This window comes from Tenebrio molitor, chromosome X (genome assembly GCF_963966145.1).
Source record: "Tenebrio molitor chromosome X, icTenMoli1.1, whole genome shotgun sequence".
NCBI classification, from domain to species: domain Eukaryota; kingdom Metazoa; phylum Arthropoda; class Insecta; order Coleoptera; family Tenebrionidae; genus Tenebrio; species Tenebrio molitor.
In genome coordinates, this window is record NC_091055.1 from 2,453,170 (window position 1) to 2,470,528 (window position 17,359).

A 17,359-nucleotide genomic window follows, 5' to 3' on the forward strand; every position below is an offset into this window, starting at 1 on the left:
TGATGCATTTTGATAAAGTTAACTTAAATATTTAGCAATATCCCTAATTTTTTATTTTATTTTCAATTGTCTTGAATTTTCTGATTCTGCAGCGGTTCCATCTGGAGCCGTTGGAACAGGTCAGAAACCCCAGATATTTTCTTTTTAATTTTTAATGAACAGAAAAAAGGCCAAAATTTTTAAGGATTTTAAAAGAATCTGCGTGAATACCGCCAGAGCCAGAACTGATATTAACATATCAACTCGTTTGCATTTTCGACAGAGGAAATCTGTAGCTGCATTGGCCGTTATTGATCCGGGACGAGCGTGCCCGTTCTGAGAAGGTTTCAGCCACTTCAGCGCATTTTATTTCTGATTGAATTTAATCGTCAATTCTGTTATGCTCCAATTATCATTTTCTGCGAGTCATTTTCCACTCTTTTTCCTAACGAGGTTAATGAAACGCCCTGCGGAAATGTCATTATTTTGTTTTATTTACAGATGAACATTTGAAAAATTCAACAATTCAGGAATCACAACGTGAATACAGTGATGATAGCTTAGCTGAGGAGTTAAAATTGCACATTTCAAATAACGACTGTAATCGAAAGTATACGTAGGTATAGGCGATAACCTGATCTCGTATTAGTGCCTATAAAAATACAATACATATATTAAAAATATATCAGTAGAACAGCACAGTTTTTAACAGGGAATGCATCTCGAGTGAAACCTCCAAAGCGGTTCAGTCAAATCTATTTTAGACTTCGTTTTTGTGTTATTCTCTTAAAATAACATTTCCTTTCGGAGGAAATAACAAATCAACACTTAACCATACCTAAAATTAAGGTCAAAAATTAACAATGGTTAATCAGGCCGTGTTTGTTCCAGAAACGACACAATCAAAGATGATATTCACAGATTATTAGTCCGATCCAAATACCACATTCAAATTATACTAAATTGTACTACATTATTTCACTACCCAATATTGTTACATAATTGATTGCGGCCCACTTAAAACGACAATTGCTCAATCGATAAATATCTGTTTTTTAAAATCTTTTTCAAAATCAATACGTCTGTGTCGGCGCATCAATTGGAGGTACTCTTAGTCATAGCTTGTTAGAAGAAAAAATAAGTAAATGAGTTCGAGAGTGCGGAAACGGAAGTGAGCCAACAATTATTAATAATAACCCTACAATTATTATTCCTCTACTTCATCTAATTTCTACTATTGTCTCTACTCAAAATCAAAACGCTACTCTTGTTTAGAAAGAAATTCTACCAGCGAGTACGTCTGCGTAAATACTTTTAACAACTAGGTTTGGGTTAGTTGGGGTGATAACAGTAGTAGACTAAAAATTCAGTGACGTTGGGAAGGAACAGAATTATGGTTACCCTAGCGCACTACGTGGTGTTTTCTTTGAACATCGAATCGGTATAAAATTATAAATATATCTGTTATGCTGCAACTTATAGGTGTATATTTTGGGAACTTCGGTAGACCTGTTTGAGAGAAGCCGACTGGTCTTCCAGGCTCTTCTTCAGGTTGGCAATGGTGTTCAGCAGAACCTGCTGTCTCAGATTTTCCGAGCTGTTTTTGTAGTCTTGCGTTTCGAAACGAGTCGGCGAGTAGGGCGGAGAATCTGCGAACAAGATCGATAACAAACCCCGCGGCGCAACTAACCGCACTTACTGTTGTTGCAGACATTCTCGTAATTCAGATTAAACGCGACAGTCTTGCCGCGCCCCGAATAAATCTTCCTTCTCACTGGTTCGCTTTGGGGGCACTCGAAACTCAAGGAATCCGTTTTGGTGGCGTGACCGGAATCCTTAGTCCCGTCGGAATCCGTGCTGGAGCTGGGACATTCCAACTTGGGTTTGTTGGATTTCTTTCGGTACTTGGGACTGCGCCGGTTGGTCTCGTTCCTTCTGGTCGACTTCGGCGAGTCTGGTCTTTTGACAAGCGGCGACGTGGGGAGTTCCGCCTCCCGGCGCATCAGCGCGGGCGAGTTGTTGATCATGAAGTTGGTGATGTGGTTCCTCTTCGGGCTAAATCTGGGACAACTAAAATTACTGGACGGTATCTTCGCGAATGGCGGACCTGGCTCTTCTGTCAGTCTATTTTTCATGAATAGTTCCGGCCGGGAACATTCCGCGCTGCGCAGGATCTCGACGCGTTTGTTCGCAGGACCTGGGACTCTTCTCGGGGAGAGACCGTTGGTCTTCATGCTTCGCAAAATATGTTCGGCTTCCACTATCAATTCCCTGTACTTCTGGTCGGCTTCTTTGTCCCTCTTGTCGAGGGTCGAGAACGGATCGTCGCGGCTGAAACTGACGGAATTAGACCGTTTCTTCAGACAGTCGTCTGCCAGCTTGGAAACTGGATGGTGCTTGGTGCGGCGGACGGACAAAGGAGTGGCACCAGCACTCTTAGAACCGTTTGGCTGCGCGTTGCTGGATCGCTCCAAAACCTTGTGTCTCTTCTTGTTGGAGCTGGACCTGCGCCTCTTCTCGCTGCACTGCTTGCTCTTGCGGGTGGTGCGTCTCCGCGAGGCTCTCCTCTGCATCTCAAAGTTGTAATAAGTGCAGTGACCGGTGTTGCGATCTTCTCTGGGGTCCAGCTCCAGGTAGGAGCCGTTGTCGATAAAGTCGAACTCTCCCTCGACGGGTTCGTCTTCGTCTCCACCGTCTTGTCCCGTGTCGATGTCGGTGTCGCAATCGGTGGGGTCGCTGTCGCTCAAAATGTCGTTTTCTTTTTCGTAGACGTAACTCTCGTCGTATTTCCCCATCATCTCGTTCAGAGTGCAGTCGTCTTCCTCGCTCCCGGAGGCTTTCCTCGGCTCCCAGTGAATGCTCGCCGCGCTCAGCGACGAGCAAGACGACGACGACAGTGATTGATTGCGCACGTTGGGTCCTCGTACAGTCGAAGGGCTCAAAAAGCGACGCGGAGTTCTGCAAATGGTTGTCAGTCCCTTAATTGATAGATCACGGGGAACTTACGGGCTGTCGGTCGCAGGTATCGGAGTTGTTATTTTCGGCGCGTCTTGTCTGATCTGGCCCGGACTGAGGGTGCTCCCCGGAACCCACGGATTCGTCCTGATCCGGTTGCGCTGTCGCGGGGATGTCAGAATGGGACTGGCCACGACTTCGGTTAGTCTCGACGAGGCCACTCCACCGCTCTGGAATGCGGGAGTTGTGCGTGACTGAACCGCGAGAACTCTCGCCTCCACCTCTTGCGTCTGCTATTACTCCGGTCCAGTGAGAACTTCATTCACACATCGAAACGCATGCAGACACCGATACAAGTTACTATACTCGAGCTTCAACAATAATCTACTTCAAACAACGAACACGTACTGATTGATAGTCTAACACGAGATGACGTCGATCGCTACAAATTACCATGTTTGGAAGCCTCCGACCGGCCGTCGCCGACGGGACGCAGACCGCCGGGGGCGGCTGTTTGCTCCTTGCGGCCGCGTCGACTCCATTAGAGACGCGTTGCGGTTGCGGGTACCTTTGAAGCTGCTCGTGGTTGCAACGCTCACCCTCTGTTGGGAAATATTTAACGCCTAAACCAAAATTTCGTTTGGGGCGGATCCAAGATAATCACCTGTTCGAATATTTATGTAGTAATCGGGCGGCGCACCTGGGGAAGTCCCGTCGGTGGAGTATCCGGTGGAGTAGGCGGATTCCGGTGAGGACAGATTGTTAGCCGAGTACCGAGTTGGTGCTTGTCCGGACTGACCAGTCTCGGTCAATCCGTTCCCGATCTTCCTGTTAGTATTCCCCTTCCCGACCACCTTAATCCCAGGAATTAGTTTCGAATCAGTCTGCACGCTCCGACTTACCAGTAGATCATCTTGGCCGCCGTTTTGCCAATTCGAAGGGGAAACTGTGCTGCACGAGTTCAAATTAGACTTAGTCTGTTTCTCTTTTCTGTGTTGTTTTTTGCGAGGCCTCACCGCTTCCATCCACGATCGAAGTTTGCTTCCGAACATCTGAAATTTTTCCCGTTACTTTTTTAGCGTCCATTAATAAACCGCAGAGAGCTGAAACGTATTCGATTGATTTTCGCGGAGGGACTGCCGCACCGGATATCACGACCACCATTGTTACATCCATGTTTACATTAGAGATAGTAAAAGCAACTAGTTAATATTAGATTAGAGGAAGTGAATGCATTAAAAACATTGACATGAAGCAGATGTCGTTTTTAACTTAAAATACAACCGCACGAGTGTATTTTCGCATCAAAAATTTATGGGAGCGAGCTCGGTTCGGAAAAAGTGAGATAATTAAACGGCATCTTGGGGAGCAGTAGGACAATTTGTGTAAAGGAGATGGCGTTTATGTTAAGGGTCCTGCCAATTCTGCACGCTCTAGAGTGCACGTGTAGGTCCCTAATTAATTTAATTTGTTGGTTCGAGGAGATTAAACGAGGTGATTTCATTCAAATTGTAACGGAATGCTTCGCTGAGTTATCATTCGAGAATGTGGGGGTCTCCATGGTGACCAAAGAGCGAATAGAACGGGTGCTTTTGGCTCAACTAGAAAATTAGAAACTCACTCATGTGCTATTTTATACGGCAAAAAGCAAACAGTCTCCCGTTACAATTTTCCCTCCAGCTTCCACTCATTCAATCAACAACATTTTCCACTTAATTAAACTTTCACGAACTCCAAGGAGAATCGAAACGAACCCGAATCTGCTCTTATAATGTCGGGAGTAGAAAGTGGTTAAATCTTTTCGCAAAACTGTGACTGTTTTAATTGAATCACGGCGACAGCTCTAAAGGGCTTTTGTGGCCATTGTAAGTGGTTCAGTTCGATCTAGATCGAACAATTGTGTACACATCGAGTTATCAAACAATGTAGCGCCAACAATGCAAGTGTGGTAGGGCGAAGGACAGGTGGTCGGGTGGATTTATTGAAAATTGATTTAAAATGTTGGAAGCGCGGCCTTAATTAACCAAGATAAAAGAACACGTAAACGTTTATGTTTGTAAAAATAAATGAACCGGCAATTACCAAGTTGGAAAAATAAATTAACAGCCGCTTCAACAAACGGGATTCGGTGACAGACAGTCGAAAAAAGGTTTAATGGGTCATAAGAGATCCGATGAAAATCCGATAAATGCATTAAAATGCAAATACGCTCGCTCTAGCTAATTGAGCGACTAGTTAAAAGTTAAAATCTTTCTCATGCAGGCAAAATCCATACTCACCGCTGCCCAGAATCTGACTTAAGTTCGAGTATTAGTGATTACAGCACCAATTTGTTAATGAGTAGATAAAATCTAACAAATAATATGGATTTTGAGCCATGTTTCTGCAGGCGTGTGCGTACAACCACCAACAAATTTCTTCTGGGACAGCGTCAACTTACGGACGCTACCGACGCCAAATCGGCCGACGTCGACACGGCGTCGACGCCGTCCATCAAACAACGTGCCACAATGTCTCGCGGATTTCCATCAATTACTCTGCCGATGATGGATTGCGTTCCTTCAATCTTGTTTTTGTTCGCTGTGCTCGAATTAAAAGGCTCGAGTGAGTCCTGATCACGACCTGCCGATAGCCGGACAGGATTCCTGACGAGATGGCACTGGCAGTGACGCTGCATTTTCGCAGTTCGCACGACGTAAGTTGTCGGTTCGATGCTGAACATCACTCCATCTGAATTGTTCCAGGGGGTTGGGGCCGCCACGAAGGGATCACGTCCTTTCCCGGCGACTTGCAATTGTTTCGATCTTTGGCAGCGCGAAGTTTGAACGTCCCACAAGAATCGGTGACGTCACCGTTTGAGACCAATCAACGTCGGAGGCGACCATTTTCTCCTATGTATTGCGCAAAAAGTTAAAATTCAGCCACGGCGTCGGTTCCCACCTGTTGCAAGATTTAAGTGCAGATGTTATTGTTGAATTAGATCATTAGTAAGAATTGCAAGTAAAATTAGTGAATTTGTGATATTTAAGTTCCTGCGAGTTGAAGGTTTACGGTAGCACCTCCATTTTCGTACAGTTCTGTCAATGACATGGACGCTATAACCTTCTCCGCAAATCTGCTCATTTAATGCCGCATAAGCCTTGTTTACAAGTGTGTAAAAGTTGTTTTCAATTAAAACTTGATAACATTCAACGTTTTGATCGTGTGTTCAGACACGATGAGTTCTTCAGACCCACCACGTCAGGACCCACACAAGGAGCCTCCCGAGAAAGGGCGACGTGAGGTAAGTGATCGGCGAAATCATCAATGAAAAGTTTAACGGAGCAATGTGCAGTCTCTGAAATCCATGATGGCCCGCAAGAAGAGGGAAATGCGAGATGTACCGCAGCCTGGCATGAGCTGCACCCTTGTTGATCCGTATGCCAATGCCACTGCTTCCAATTACATCACTCGCGGCCAGACCGGCGTCTGCTATGATGCCGACTCTCTGAAGCACAAGTGCGAATGGGACGACAAGTACCCCGAAAATCCGCAAAGACTGACCGTCATCATGGATAAGTATGGCAATCCTTACGAACCGACCAAATCCCACGTTCACATATCGCTATTATAAATTAAGAAATTTTGTTTAATTCTGTTCAAAAAACTTCTTTAATCAAATGTTTTTTTTTTGTCTCGCCTTTAAGTAAATATTTTTTTCATGCTTGTTACAGATGAACAGATAATGACGCTGGTTGTATTATGATTTAAAGTACTTATTTACATAACAAAAAGCAAAGATTATAGTCACTTAGATAACTATACCGTTTATGTAGTGATATGAATGAATAATTGTCCTTTCAGTAAAAAAAAAAAAAACAGAACAAAATATCGTTACGTGGCATTAGGAAATACAGGGTCATTATAAATGATTGTCCCATCGCATTAGGCGTTGGTGACGTAGTTGAATGTGCCGCAAGCCTCATAACATGAGTGAGACTAGTATCGTTGCGAGGCTGGCGGCACATCCAAAATTTGTGTGGGTTTTTAACGCCAACTGCGATGGGACAATCATTTATAATGACACTGTATTTAAATTGTAGTACGTCACTTTGAACTGTAAAATGCAAAGATTCGTAAATCAACATTTACGACAACTGAAAAACTATTTGAAAATTTAGTTGTAGAAATCATAGAATTTTTTTTTTATTTCTAACGTTCGAGTATTCCCTGAAATGTAATTGAAAATGATGTAGAATTTTTATGACTTTTGGACGTTGTGGAGGACGCGGTTGGTTCTCGCCGTTCCTCTTTTGACGCATCCTAAAATAAAATTTTGAAGGTGCTACGAGAAAGGTTTGCTGTTGCGCTGCCAAAGCCTCCCGAATTATTTGCGAACCGACCTCTACGAGAAAATTCTGACCATGCACTCAAAGGAGCACTACGAAAAATTGAAGAACCTGTGCCAATGCGCCAACGTGGCCACGATGGAATGCGAGGCCTCCTGTTACGATTCCGTCTATTTCAACAGAGTAAGAGCGTAGTTTGCGTGTACGGTGATTAAAATGAAGATTTTTAGTTTACTTTCGACTCCGCTTGTCGTTCTCTATCTTCCGTTTTGAACCTCGTGACGGCCGTGGCCAAGCGAGACGTGCAGAACGGGATGGCATTCGTGAGACCTCCAGGTCACCACGCCATGCAGGACGAATACAACGGCTATTGCTTTTTCAACAACGTGGCGATAGCAGCCGAACACTGCATCCAAGAGGGTCTCTCCAAGAGAGTGATGATCGTCGACATCGACGTCCACCACGGCCAAGGCACGCAACAGATGTTCTACGAGCGCAACGAGTAAGATGTCTTGTTGGTGGTATTTTTGGTTGATCGTGACATTTTTAGTGTGTTGTACTTTTCTATTCATCGCTATGAGCATGGTACTTTTTGGCCAAACTTGCTTGAAAGCAACTTTAATTATATCGGGAAAGGTGATGGTCTCGGCTATAACGTCAATGTGCCCCTGAACACTACCGGCTTGACTGATGACGATTACCTTGCAATCGTCTTCAGCATTTTGCTGCCGCTGGGCTACGAGGTAAATCGTGGGTGGCTCTGTTTGTTTGCATATTATTTACCATTGCATAAGCATGACACTAACTTTAATCATTTTTATTAGTTCAACCCAGATCTCATTATTGTGTCTGCGGGATACGATGCCGCACTTGGGTGTCCCGAGGTAAATATTAATTTTTATTTCTTTTTTAGTTTAACCCTCAACTTGTTATTGTATCTGCCGGGTATGATGCTTGTTTAGGAGATGACAAGGTTACTATTTTTCGCCATTTTCCACACCCCAAATTAGTATTTTATTTTGTATTTCCGATCAGGGCAAGATGAACGTCACGCCGGGATTCTACGCCCACTTGATCACTCTCCTGTCGGGGCTGGCGAGAGGTCAAATCGCCGTCTGCCTCGAAGGCGGCTATTTTCTGCCCACCTTGTCCGAAGCCGCTTCCTTGACTTTGAAGGCGCTCCTAGGAGGACCTTGCCCGATCTTGGATCCTATAAGAGCGGTGCACCCGACCGTTGTCGAAACAATATGTAATGTTCGACGCACCCTCTACAAAAAGTGGAAATGCTTCAAGATTTGCGAAGTCATACCTCCCGACGAGCTCACAGGCAATCCAGACGAGCACAGATACAAAATCTGTTACTTTGGGGACACCGAGAAACCTCCATATCCGACAAGGAGGTGCTACCCGGAGAATTCTGTTCCCGAACACAACTACTATGCCAGAATCAACAAGGCATTGAGAGAGAGTACGGCTCTACTTTGCGTGCGAACGACTTTTCTAAAACCTTCTTGCAGGATACAGAGGGTCTCCAAATCTTCCCGTCTATTACGTCTACGACGACCAGATGCTGCTGCATACTCCTCAAGTCGGCGACGTCGAGCGTCCAGAAAGACCAGAACGTCTCACCACCATCATGAAATTATTTGACGATTTCGGCGTTGAGAACCGATGCGTCAGAACACCGGTAAGTCGTTGCGCGTCCGGCATCGCAGGCTTCATTGGTAATAATGATGTTTCGAATTGTAGATTGTCAGGCGCGATTTTTCTGCGTATAGTCCGCACAGTAGGAACTATTTCCACACTGTGAACAACACGATGAGACAAACTAAAGACGTGTACGTCAACGAGTACACCCACGATGCTGTTTTGTTGGCCGTGTCCGGCTTGCTGAACTTGATCGACGTCATAATGAACGCAACCGCTCGTGCTGGAGTGGCAATCGTTCGCCCTCCAGGTCACCATGCCGAGCACAACACACCGATGGGTTTTTGTTTCGTGAATAACGTGGCGGTCGCGGCCAACTACCTCAACATGAAGTACAACCTGCAACGGTAAGTCTCGAAGCGATCAATACATTTTTACGATCGGGATCGATTCGCAGCATTTTGATTGTCGATTTTGACATCCATCACGGCAACGGGACCCAGAACGTGTTCTACCAATCCAGTCACGTGATGTACATAAGCATCCACAAAGACGAGGATGGGAAGTTCTTCCCGACCAACTCCCCCAGACACTATACCTACGACGGTTACGGCTGCGGGAAGGGCTACAACATCAATATTCCCTTCAACAGGGACAAAATGGGCGATACTGAGTATTTAGCGGCATTCCATAACATCATTCTGCCGGCGGCGTATTCTTACGGTCCGCAGATCGTCATCGTCTCGGCTGGGTTCGACGCCGGGATCCACGATCCCCTCGGAGGTTATCAAGTGAATCCGGAGACGTTCGGGCATTTCATCCAGATGCTGAAGCCTTTGGCGGAAGGACGCCTGATCCTAGCTTTGGAAGGTGGTTACAATGTGACCACAACCAGCTACGCGATGACCATCTGCACCAAAGTGTTGCTGGGAGATCCGGTCATAATGCCGAAAAATATCTACAAGAAGTTTTCCTCAGAAGCCTGCCGCACCATCAGAGAAGTTTCCAATCACTTTAAGCGGTATTACAATATTTTCACCATCAACAAGAGGCTTTCCAGCGTTCCGGTCTTGATCAAGAAGGTCGAGAGATTCACAGAGGACACCTACCATGCCGAGCTGTCGAAGGTCCTCGACATACAAAAAGTCGACGATAATGAGTACGTCGAGGGCGAGATGAGGTGCTTGAATGCCTCTACTCGTTAAACAAAGTCTAGTCTAAGGGCTCTTCATGATTCCACGTGTCAACTAGTCTTTGCAATAATGATTCAACCTCAGCCTGATTTTTTTCGTTCGTGTTTTGTTCTTTTCCGTTGTTAATCGAGATTTTGTAATGTTTATATTCGTTTGTTTCCATTTTTATTTCGTAATTCGGTGTTTTTTTCTTATAAAACGTCCACCCCTACCTTATCCAAATGTTCTTCGTCCGTATTTTTTCGTTGTTACTGATTTTGTGATGTTTTTCCATATGTTCGTTGTTTTGGCTTTTATTTTGCAGTTTGGTGTTTTCATTATTTTTTTTAATGTTCAGATCTTATCAAAATGTGTTTCGTCCATGTTTTGTTCTTTTTCGTTGTTGCTAATTTTGTGATGTTTCCAGTTTTCTTTTGCAGTTTGGTGTTTTTTTTAAATTTTATAATAAAACGTTGTTCAGAATGAAGTTTTTTATTGATTCAAAAAAAAAAGGCTAAGACACGTCACTTCAACAACAACACATTAATTATAATTATGGTAACAAAGCTTTTCACTTAAGTAAAAAAAGCAACACCTCAATAACATGGCAAAAATGTACGAACTCAATTAAGTATTTTAATTTTAAGTGCCAGTAACGGAAAGTAAGTTTAAAAAATACAGCACAAACAATATGCAACGCTCAAGTTCCACCGAATCCGAACGGGAGTTAAGAGGAAAAAGTAAGATTTAGAGCTCGCGAGATGAAGCAGAAAGTATCGGTGACTTCTTCAATCTGCAAAGTCAAGGTTAAGCGGTGGGTCAGGGTTGGTTAAGTGCGCAAACTCACGATTTTTGAGGTAGGCTTGCCTGCTCCGTGTCCCGCGCGGGTCTCTATTCGGATCATGAGAGGGTTCTTCTGGTCGGACAATCGACCGATTTTGTTCTGCAACTCGGCGATGAATTTGAGCGAGTGCAAGGGCACCACGCGGTCGTCGTGATCGGCCGTTAGGAGCAAAGTTGCGGGGTACTGTCCACCATCTTTGGGCACCTTGATGTTGTGCAAAGGCGAGTACTTGTACAGATACTCGAACTGTTCCTGTTCCTCCGAACAACCGTAATCGGACTTCCAAGCGTATCCGATCGTGAACTTGTGGAAACGCAACATGTCCAACACTCTGCAACAGTTCGGTTTAACAAGAAACCTCAACGAACCCGTTCGATTACCCGACTTGGCAAATCGCCGCTCCGAACAGATTAGGTGCTTGATTTATACAGGCAGCCACTAACAAACCACCATTTGAACCACCTTGAATTATAAGTTTGTCAACACTCGTATACTTATTTTCAACAAGATATTTTGCGGCATATTGAAAATCGTCAAAACAATTCTGTTTTTTGCCAAAACGGCCCCCATTATGCCAATTATCGCCGTACTCCCTAAATTGGCTCAATGTTTAAGTGAGTTTTTCCTGTGACCAACTTACCCTCCTCCTCTGATGTTGGCTAGGGCGTAGACGCCATCGAAATTCTCGATAAATACCAGGCGAGACACTCCGAACGACGGCGTCAAGTTCACATTGAAGCCGCCGTAGCCGTAGAGCAGACACGGTTTGTTGCCGTCGTTCACTAAACCCTAAACAACAAAAATCGTAACCGGACCGCTTTCACGTTCGCTCGGTTACCTTTTTATTTATGATAAACATCGGAATTTCGGTGCCGTCTTTGCTTTTGTAAAATACTTGCTTGGTTTCGAACTTGGCCGACTCAAAGTCGCCAACCTTGGTCTCGTGGAACAGCTTCAACAAAACACAAATCACTCGAGAAGCTAATGTATCAATATTTATCAGTGACAAATGCACCGAGTCTTCGATTTTTTAGTGGAAAAATTCTCCTCGGTGAGAATGACATCTTTACCTTTTCTTTGATGTCTCCGCGTCCGTCAAAATCAACCTTGAAGATAATGTTTGGTGTGAGGAATGAACAAAAGCTGAAAAACATTTCTTTGTGGTGTTTTTTGCCCGATATGGCTGAAATTGTTCCGACATCTAGTTTGAACTCGTGCAGTCTCTCACCGCTGTTAAGATCGTACAATTGCATAATATTCTAAAAACAATAATGTCAAAATGGCGTGATTAAAAAATTTCAGATCAAGAGCGGCTGTGAATAACAAAAGCATCGTAAACGCGAGGTGTAGCTTTAGCCACAAGATCATGTCTGAACTGTCACAAAAGCGCTTCTTTGCATTAATTCATACAAATTCAATCCTCTTAAAATGGTTTTCATCTCAGGACGCATAGTGTTCGTTATTTTATGACAGTTCGTTCGTAATAGTGACGTAAGTTTCCAAATCCTTTGTTTTTCGGAGCCGCTCTCGAGACATTTTTTGAATCATACAGCGTGATCATAAATAATTGTCATACTTTCACGTCCTGAAGGTAACACACCACCAACATGTTCTCGTTAATTGCGTGAGCCCAATCTAGAACATCTTTGGGATGCTCCGAGATCAGGTCCTTCCATTCTGCCTCTTTGGGATTATCAAAGTCGATCTTTACTATGCGGTAATTAGATGCATTTTTGTTTGTGTGAAAGTAAAATGAGTTTTTATCGTTTGTAATGTACTGTAACATATCAACAGTAGTGTTCGGTACGTTTCTATTTAAAGTAGGTATACCTCAAAGTCGGCCACGAACTCGGTAACAACTTCGGTGAGTTTTAATTTTCCAGTAATTTGACCAGAACCTAGTTGAGCAAAGTACAGTAAATTATTTTTGCAGCCTTTTGTTCCAGTGATCACGAGATATCTTCCACAGTGACTCACGTGGGCCCCACTAAAAAAAGAAACATGTCTGACGAAACGACACCAAATTATGTTTACATTCTGAGTTGAGGATCGTCGAATTCCACAACTACAATATCTTGGGACTGGTCAGTTCCTAACTCGTGGTAGTAGAGTTTTTGATTTTCATTGGATTTGGTTTCAGATCCGTCAGCCTTTCCAGTTTGATCCATATATGCCTAACGCAAAAATTAGTTATATGTATTACAAAAAAAAAATGGGCGACTGGACGCACGACAGAAGCGAAGCTTCTTACGCTTTTCCATATAAAATACATTTATAATGGTAGATAGAATCACTCTTTCCCACTTCCCTCCCCCAAATGAAACAAAACTAAAAAATTATACAGCATGAGTCAGCTAATGCAGGTCAGTCGTATAAAACAGAAACTAAAGAGTAATTTGAATTTTTTTTGTGGTAAATTTAATGTGTGGTACCCTCATTGTATGCCCGGTTTTTTTTTAGGATTCTGTGATAACCCCGTTACGAAATATTAAGTAAAACAAAACAAAAAAAAAAAGTTTTTGTTCAAATTTGTACGTTTTTAGATTCAGGTGAAGGATTTTCTTTTAATAATGTTTGTGCATTTGTTTTGGTGAAAATTAAACAGACATGCTCAAAACAATCCCTAATTCTCAGAATTTTTTAGCAATGTTGTCGTTTTTATTCAAAGTCAGTATTGATCCTGTTTTCTTTTATTTCCGTTTACGACACTGTCATTTTGACATTTTCATCATTTGAAAGAGAAAAATTAGGTACGATTTTATAATAACCACTGTGTGTCAATGTAAAGCTGTTATAATTAACAGAATAATATAACCCTCAAATTAAATTAAATGTTACGTTTGTGGACGCCGCACGTGTTTACGGCATACGAATGCACTAATGCATCGATGCGCCTGCGCTGATATTACGACTTCCGTCTCGCGACAACTCATCATTTGCGTGAAGGGCGGATTTTCTGCGTTGACTGCCTATTCCCAAGTCTGCGTTAAGAAGCTTCGCTTCAAAAAAAAAAACAGATGTGTAACCGACCCCATAGAAGAAGCCTTTATTATCGTGCATCCACGTCATCGGTGAAAATTTCACTTTCTTCAAAATTTCGCTGTAGTCCTTCCCGTCGTCGACATTTTTAAATTTGATTTCCAACCAATCAGAACCGCTCGAGCTGAGTCCATAAGCGAAAGTTTTACCGTCTTCGGAAAATGCCGTTCCAGAGAGGGCCACGGTGCCGTCTTCTGACAGCGTATTTGGATCTAAAAATATTTCAGCCTTGCTACTCAAGTCTTGTTGAATATAAATGACACTCTGGTTTTGGAGACCTGCAAAGACAATTCGTATTTTTCACGGATTATTATCGCCGTTCAGTACCGGTGTTTCGATATTGGTAGTATTTGTTTCCATGGCGGTATGGGGTGGAGAATTTTGGGTAATTCCACAGTTGCGTGATTTTGCTCTTGATGCTCTCCTTGAACGAACACCCGTCCAGATAAGGTCTGGTCACGGAGTTTTGGGCGTCTACAAATTTTTGGGTTTCTTCCGCATCTGGGTCTTCCAACCATCTGTAGGGGTCAGAAATCTAAAAAAAAAAAATGCATATTAAAATCTGTTACCGTGTGGAATTTCCGCGAACTTACTTCGGTCCCAAAGTAGTTGTCTTTCACGGTTTCATCTCTTCGAGCTTCTGGGTATTTGAAAGACATATTTCTCTTTGTACAAGTAACAGAAATGCACCTACTGTAAAAGCAAAATTTGTACTGAAAACGTCAACTGAGAATCTACGATAATTACCTAGTCCTGAAAATATTTAACAGAATATACATGAACAGAATGAAGAAATTGTGCATGTAGCATAGAAGGCAAGTGTTAGGTTATGTTTTGGTTACCTCCAGAGTACCAACTATTGTCCGTGGTACCAACCCACAGCTCGTCTAGTGTAGAGATTTTAGCGTTGCCCACTTTAGGGAATTTTTTTGACTCGTACTCGTATGGCGATTGAAAATGTTTCCATATTTTGGGGAAATTTAGACATATTCATGCTTAATTTACTTGATCTCAATTACGAATCGAAAATTCCAAATTCATCAAAAAACCACAGAATTAAATGAGTAGTAAGAGGGCCCCTAGTGAACACAGCTACTTTTTTAAGGAAAACACCCCGATTTTCAAGGGTAAACAGAAAAGCAGAAAAAATCGTGGAAACACCCCCGTTTTTAAGGTTTTATTTTAAAATTAACATTTTTCAAAGATTTTACCCTGTTTTTAAGGTATACCTATTTAAAAAACAGATATTTCAAAGATTCTGTCCTGTGAAATTGATGTAAAATAGTATATTGTATATCAAGAGTTGAAAATGAAAGATTTCACACGAGTTTGCAGAATTGAGCCACAAGCCGTAGGCGCGTGGCTTAAGCAAACGAGTGTGAAATCGAATTTTCAACACGTGGTATACACGATATTTTTCCGACGACCACAAAAAAAAAACGCTAATATTCGGCATCCCTTCAAACTTCAAATATTATTCGACAGAGCTGCGGACAAAACATACATTGGTGGCCATGGTTACTACAACTGTGTGCAATCATTTCATTGCGCACAGGCTAGAAGGTATCTGATTGGCTAACCAGTTTCATTGCACACGGGTTCGCTATTTGCATGCAATAGCCAACTTTCAATAATAGTTATTTGTGCGAATTTACGCATTTTTCATAGTGGTCGTCGGAAAACTGTGTTTATTAATAAATTAGGATTATATGCGGTTTTACTTTGGCTTTTAAGGATTTTACCCAAAATATATATTTTAAAAGTAGAAGGCCCCTTCACAACACTTTATTTTTTTAATGATTTTACCCTGTTTTTAAAGGTATATTTAAAAGCAGATATTTCAAGGATTCTGTTCTGTTTTTATAATAGAAGGTATGCTATACAAACTCATGTAGATGGGTCTGTTCAGCACAACAGTTCAAATTTAATGATCTAGAAATCAACCCAAAATCCATTGAACAAAATTTTAATAAAAAATTTGCAGTTGCGTGCTATTCCACGCAATATTTTTTCCGCTACTTAATAAATATTTTTTAATTTTTTCTGGCGGAGAAATACCAAAACTGTCAAAATATAAAATATTTCTTAAATATGGTTTGTTTATGTAACATACCCAGTGTGAGCCATAACAATTAGAGGGTTGAAAATTAATTATACCTGATTTATCTTTTCTAATTTTTTTTGGTAACATGTCAATTGCAAAAACACCTCGAAAATTCTTCTCATTTTTCATAATATCAGATATTTCTATATTACTTAACCCCTTTCTCCTATCAATTTTATTCCTTGTCCATATGTCTTCGGCTTCTTTGTCTTTTTTTTATTGTTTTTTATACCGTCTCCGAAGGCTTTTTGTGCTAATTTAGTACCTGCATAACTAGCTGCACCTAGTCCCAATGCTTTGGCTACAGCTAACGCTGCAGGAATTAAAGCAGGTAAAAATCCACCTATCTGTGTTGGAGAAAATTTGATCACAGTTTTTTTTTCTGCTTTTTACATTTTTTAATTTCATCAATCTGTTTTTCTCTTAATTTAATAGTTTTATTAGGTGTTTCTGTTAAATCAAATCTTATATTACAATCTATTCTTTTTTCTTTACCACTTTGGAGTTTTTTTATTTGATTAGGTGATAAATATACTTTATAATTATTCATTGTCTTTGACTCAGTCATTTATTTAATTAAAAACTCGGCACAGCCTCTACTTCATTTCCAAATAAATCTTTTCATCTATGATATTCATATTTGCAATTCTTTGAGATTCAACTACAGCATATACCTATATAGTAATTAACATTTTGATAATCTTTTAATGTCCAAATAACTTCTAGTTCAGATGATTTTGTTTTACTAAATTAATTTTCATCATTTTCTTTTGTTACATCAAAAGCAACAACTAAATAGAGGTTACAAAAATCTTTATAGGTAACGCACGTACCTTCATCCAAATCTTTTTTATAATTACATGAGAGGAATGCGGCATACAAACGTTGTAAATCCTCATTATTCACCTGATATTCATAAGTAGGATATTGGGTACCATTGATTTTAATATTTATTCTTTCTAAATTCATATTATCAAAAATCATCATTGTCTTGGTAAAATTATCATTTCGTTCGGCTCTAGAAAAAACTATAAAAACTCTAGATATTTTATTTTGATTATTTACAACGCGCCAGTTTCCACTTCCAGAAGACCACAAATTACTACGGTAACAGTTAAATATACCTTAAAAACGGGGGTGTTTTCACGATTTTTTCTGCTTTTCTGTTTACCCTTGAAAATCGGGGTGTTTTCCTTAAAAAAGTAGCTGTGTTCACTAGGGGCCCTCTTACTACTTAAATGATTCTCAATGTCGGTAGTTAAAATGACATTTGTTTAAATCACGTTTAAAT

The 17,359-nt window shown here is 41.6% G+C and overlaps 3 protein-coding genes across 8 annotated transcripts; 1 reads left to right on the top strand and 2 right to left on the bottom strand.

Annotated features, from left to right (window-relative positions):
• Window positions 1–451: 451 nt before the first annotated feature.
• Window positions 452–5,368, bottom strand: LOC138140114 (uncharacterized). Of its 4 annotated transcripts, none has more exons than XM_069060866.1 (7): window positions 5,214–5,368; window positions 3,837–3,986; window positions 3,599–3,788; window positions 3,388–3,536; window positions 2,986–3,227; window positions 1,679–2,937; window positions 452–1,628 (listed from the first exon to the last, which is right to left on the bottom strand). In XM_069060866.1, exons 2-7 carry the CDS (start codon window positions 3,984–3,986, stop codon window positions 1,456–1,458), a joined length of 2,163 nt encoding a protein of 720 aa, XP_068916967.1. In that variant the 5' UTR covers window positions 5,214–5,368; the 3' UTR covers window positions 452–1,455. The 4 variants fall into 4 exon arrangements, with proteins under 4 accessions (XP_068916967.1, XP_068916965.1, XP_068916963.1 ...); XM_069060864.1 differs by having other exon boundaries at window positions 2,986–3,224; window positions 3,388–3,557; XM_069060862.1 differs by having other exon boundaries at window positions 3,388–3,557.
• A 119-nt stretch (window positions 5,369–5,487) lies between these two features.
• HDAC6 (histone deacetylase 6) lies at window positions 5,488–10,564 on the top strand. 3 transcript variants are annotated; one of them, XM_069060860.1, is made up of 12 exons: window positions 5,488–5,629; window positions 5,679–6,084; window positions 6,147–6,217; window positions 6,269–6,492; window positions 7,256–7,445; window positions 7,493–7,764; window positions 7,813–8,005; window positions 8,087–8,146; window positions 8,298–8,730; window positions 8,780–8,949; window positions 9,012–9,316; window positions 9,367–10,564. In XM_069060860.1, exons 3-12 carry the CDS (start codon window positions 6,152–6,154, stop codon window positions 10,112–10,114), a joined length of 2,661 nt encoding a protein of 886 aa, XP_068916961.1. In that variant the 5' UTR covers window positions 5,488–5,629; window positions 5,679–6,084; window positions 6,147–6,151; the 3' UTR covers window positions 10,115–10,564. The 3 variants fall into 3 exon arrangements, with proteins under 3 accessions (XP_068916961.1, XP_068916959.1, XP_068916960.1); XM_069060858.1 differs by having other exon boundaries at window positions 5,679–6,217; XM_069060859.1 differs by lacking the exon at window positions 8,087–8,146 and adding an exon at window positions 8,176–8,235 and having other exon boundaries at window positions 5,679–6,217.
• LOC138140113 (prolyl endopeptidase) lies at window positions 10,555–14,866 on the bottom strand. The gene is made up of 13 exons (XM_069060861.1): window positions 14,712–14,866; window positions 14,558–14,657; window positions 14,292–14,499; window positions 13,956–14,242; window positions 12,960–13,099; window positions 12,756–12,912; window positions 12,502–12,702; window positions 11,996–12,184; window positions 11,764–11,877; window positions 11,566–11,714; window positions 11,306–11,518; window positions 10,929–11,256; window positions 10,555–10,874 (listed from the first exon to the last, which is right to left on the bottom strand). The coding sequence occupies exons 1-13, from the start codon at window positions 14,765–14,767 to the stop codon at window positions 10,809–10,811; spliced, it is 2,208 nt and encodes a 735-aa protein (XP_068916962.1). The 5' UTR covers window positions 14,768–14,866; the 3' UTR covers window positions 10,555–10,808.
• Window positions 14,867–17,359: the final 2,493 nt, after the last annotated feature.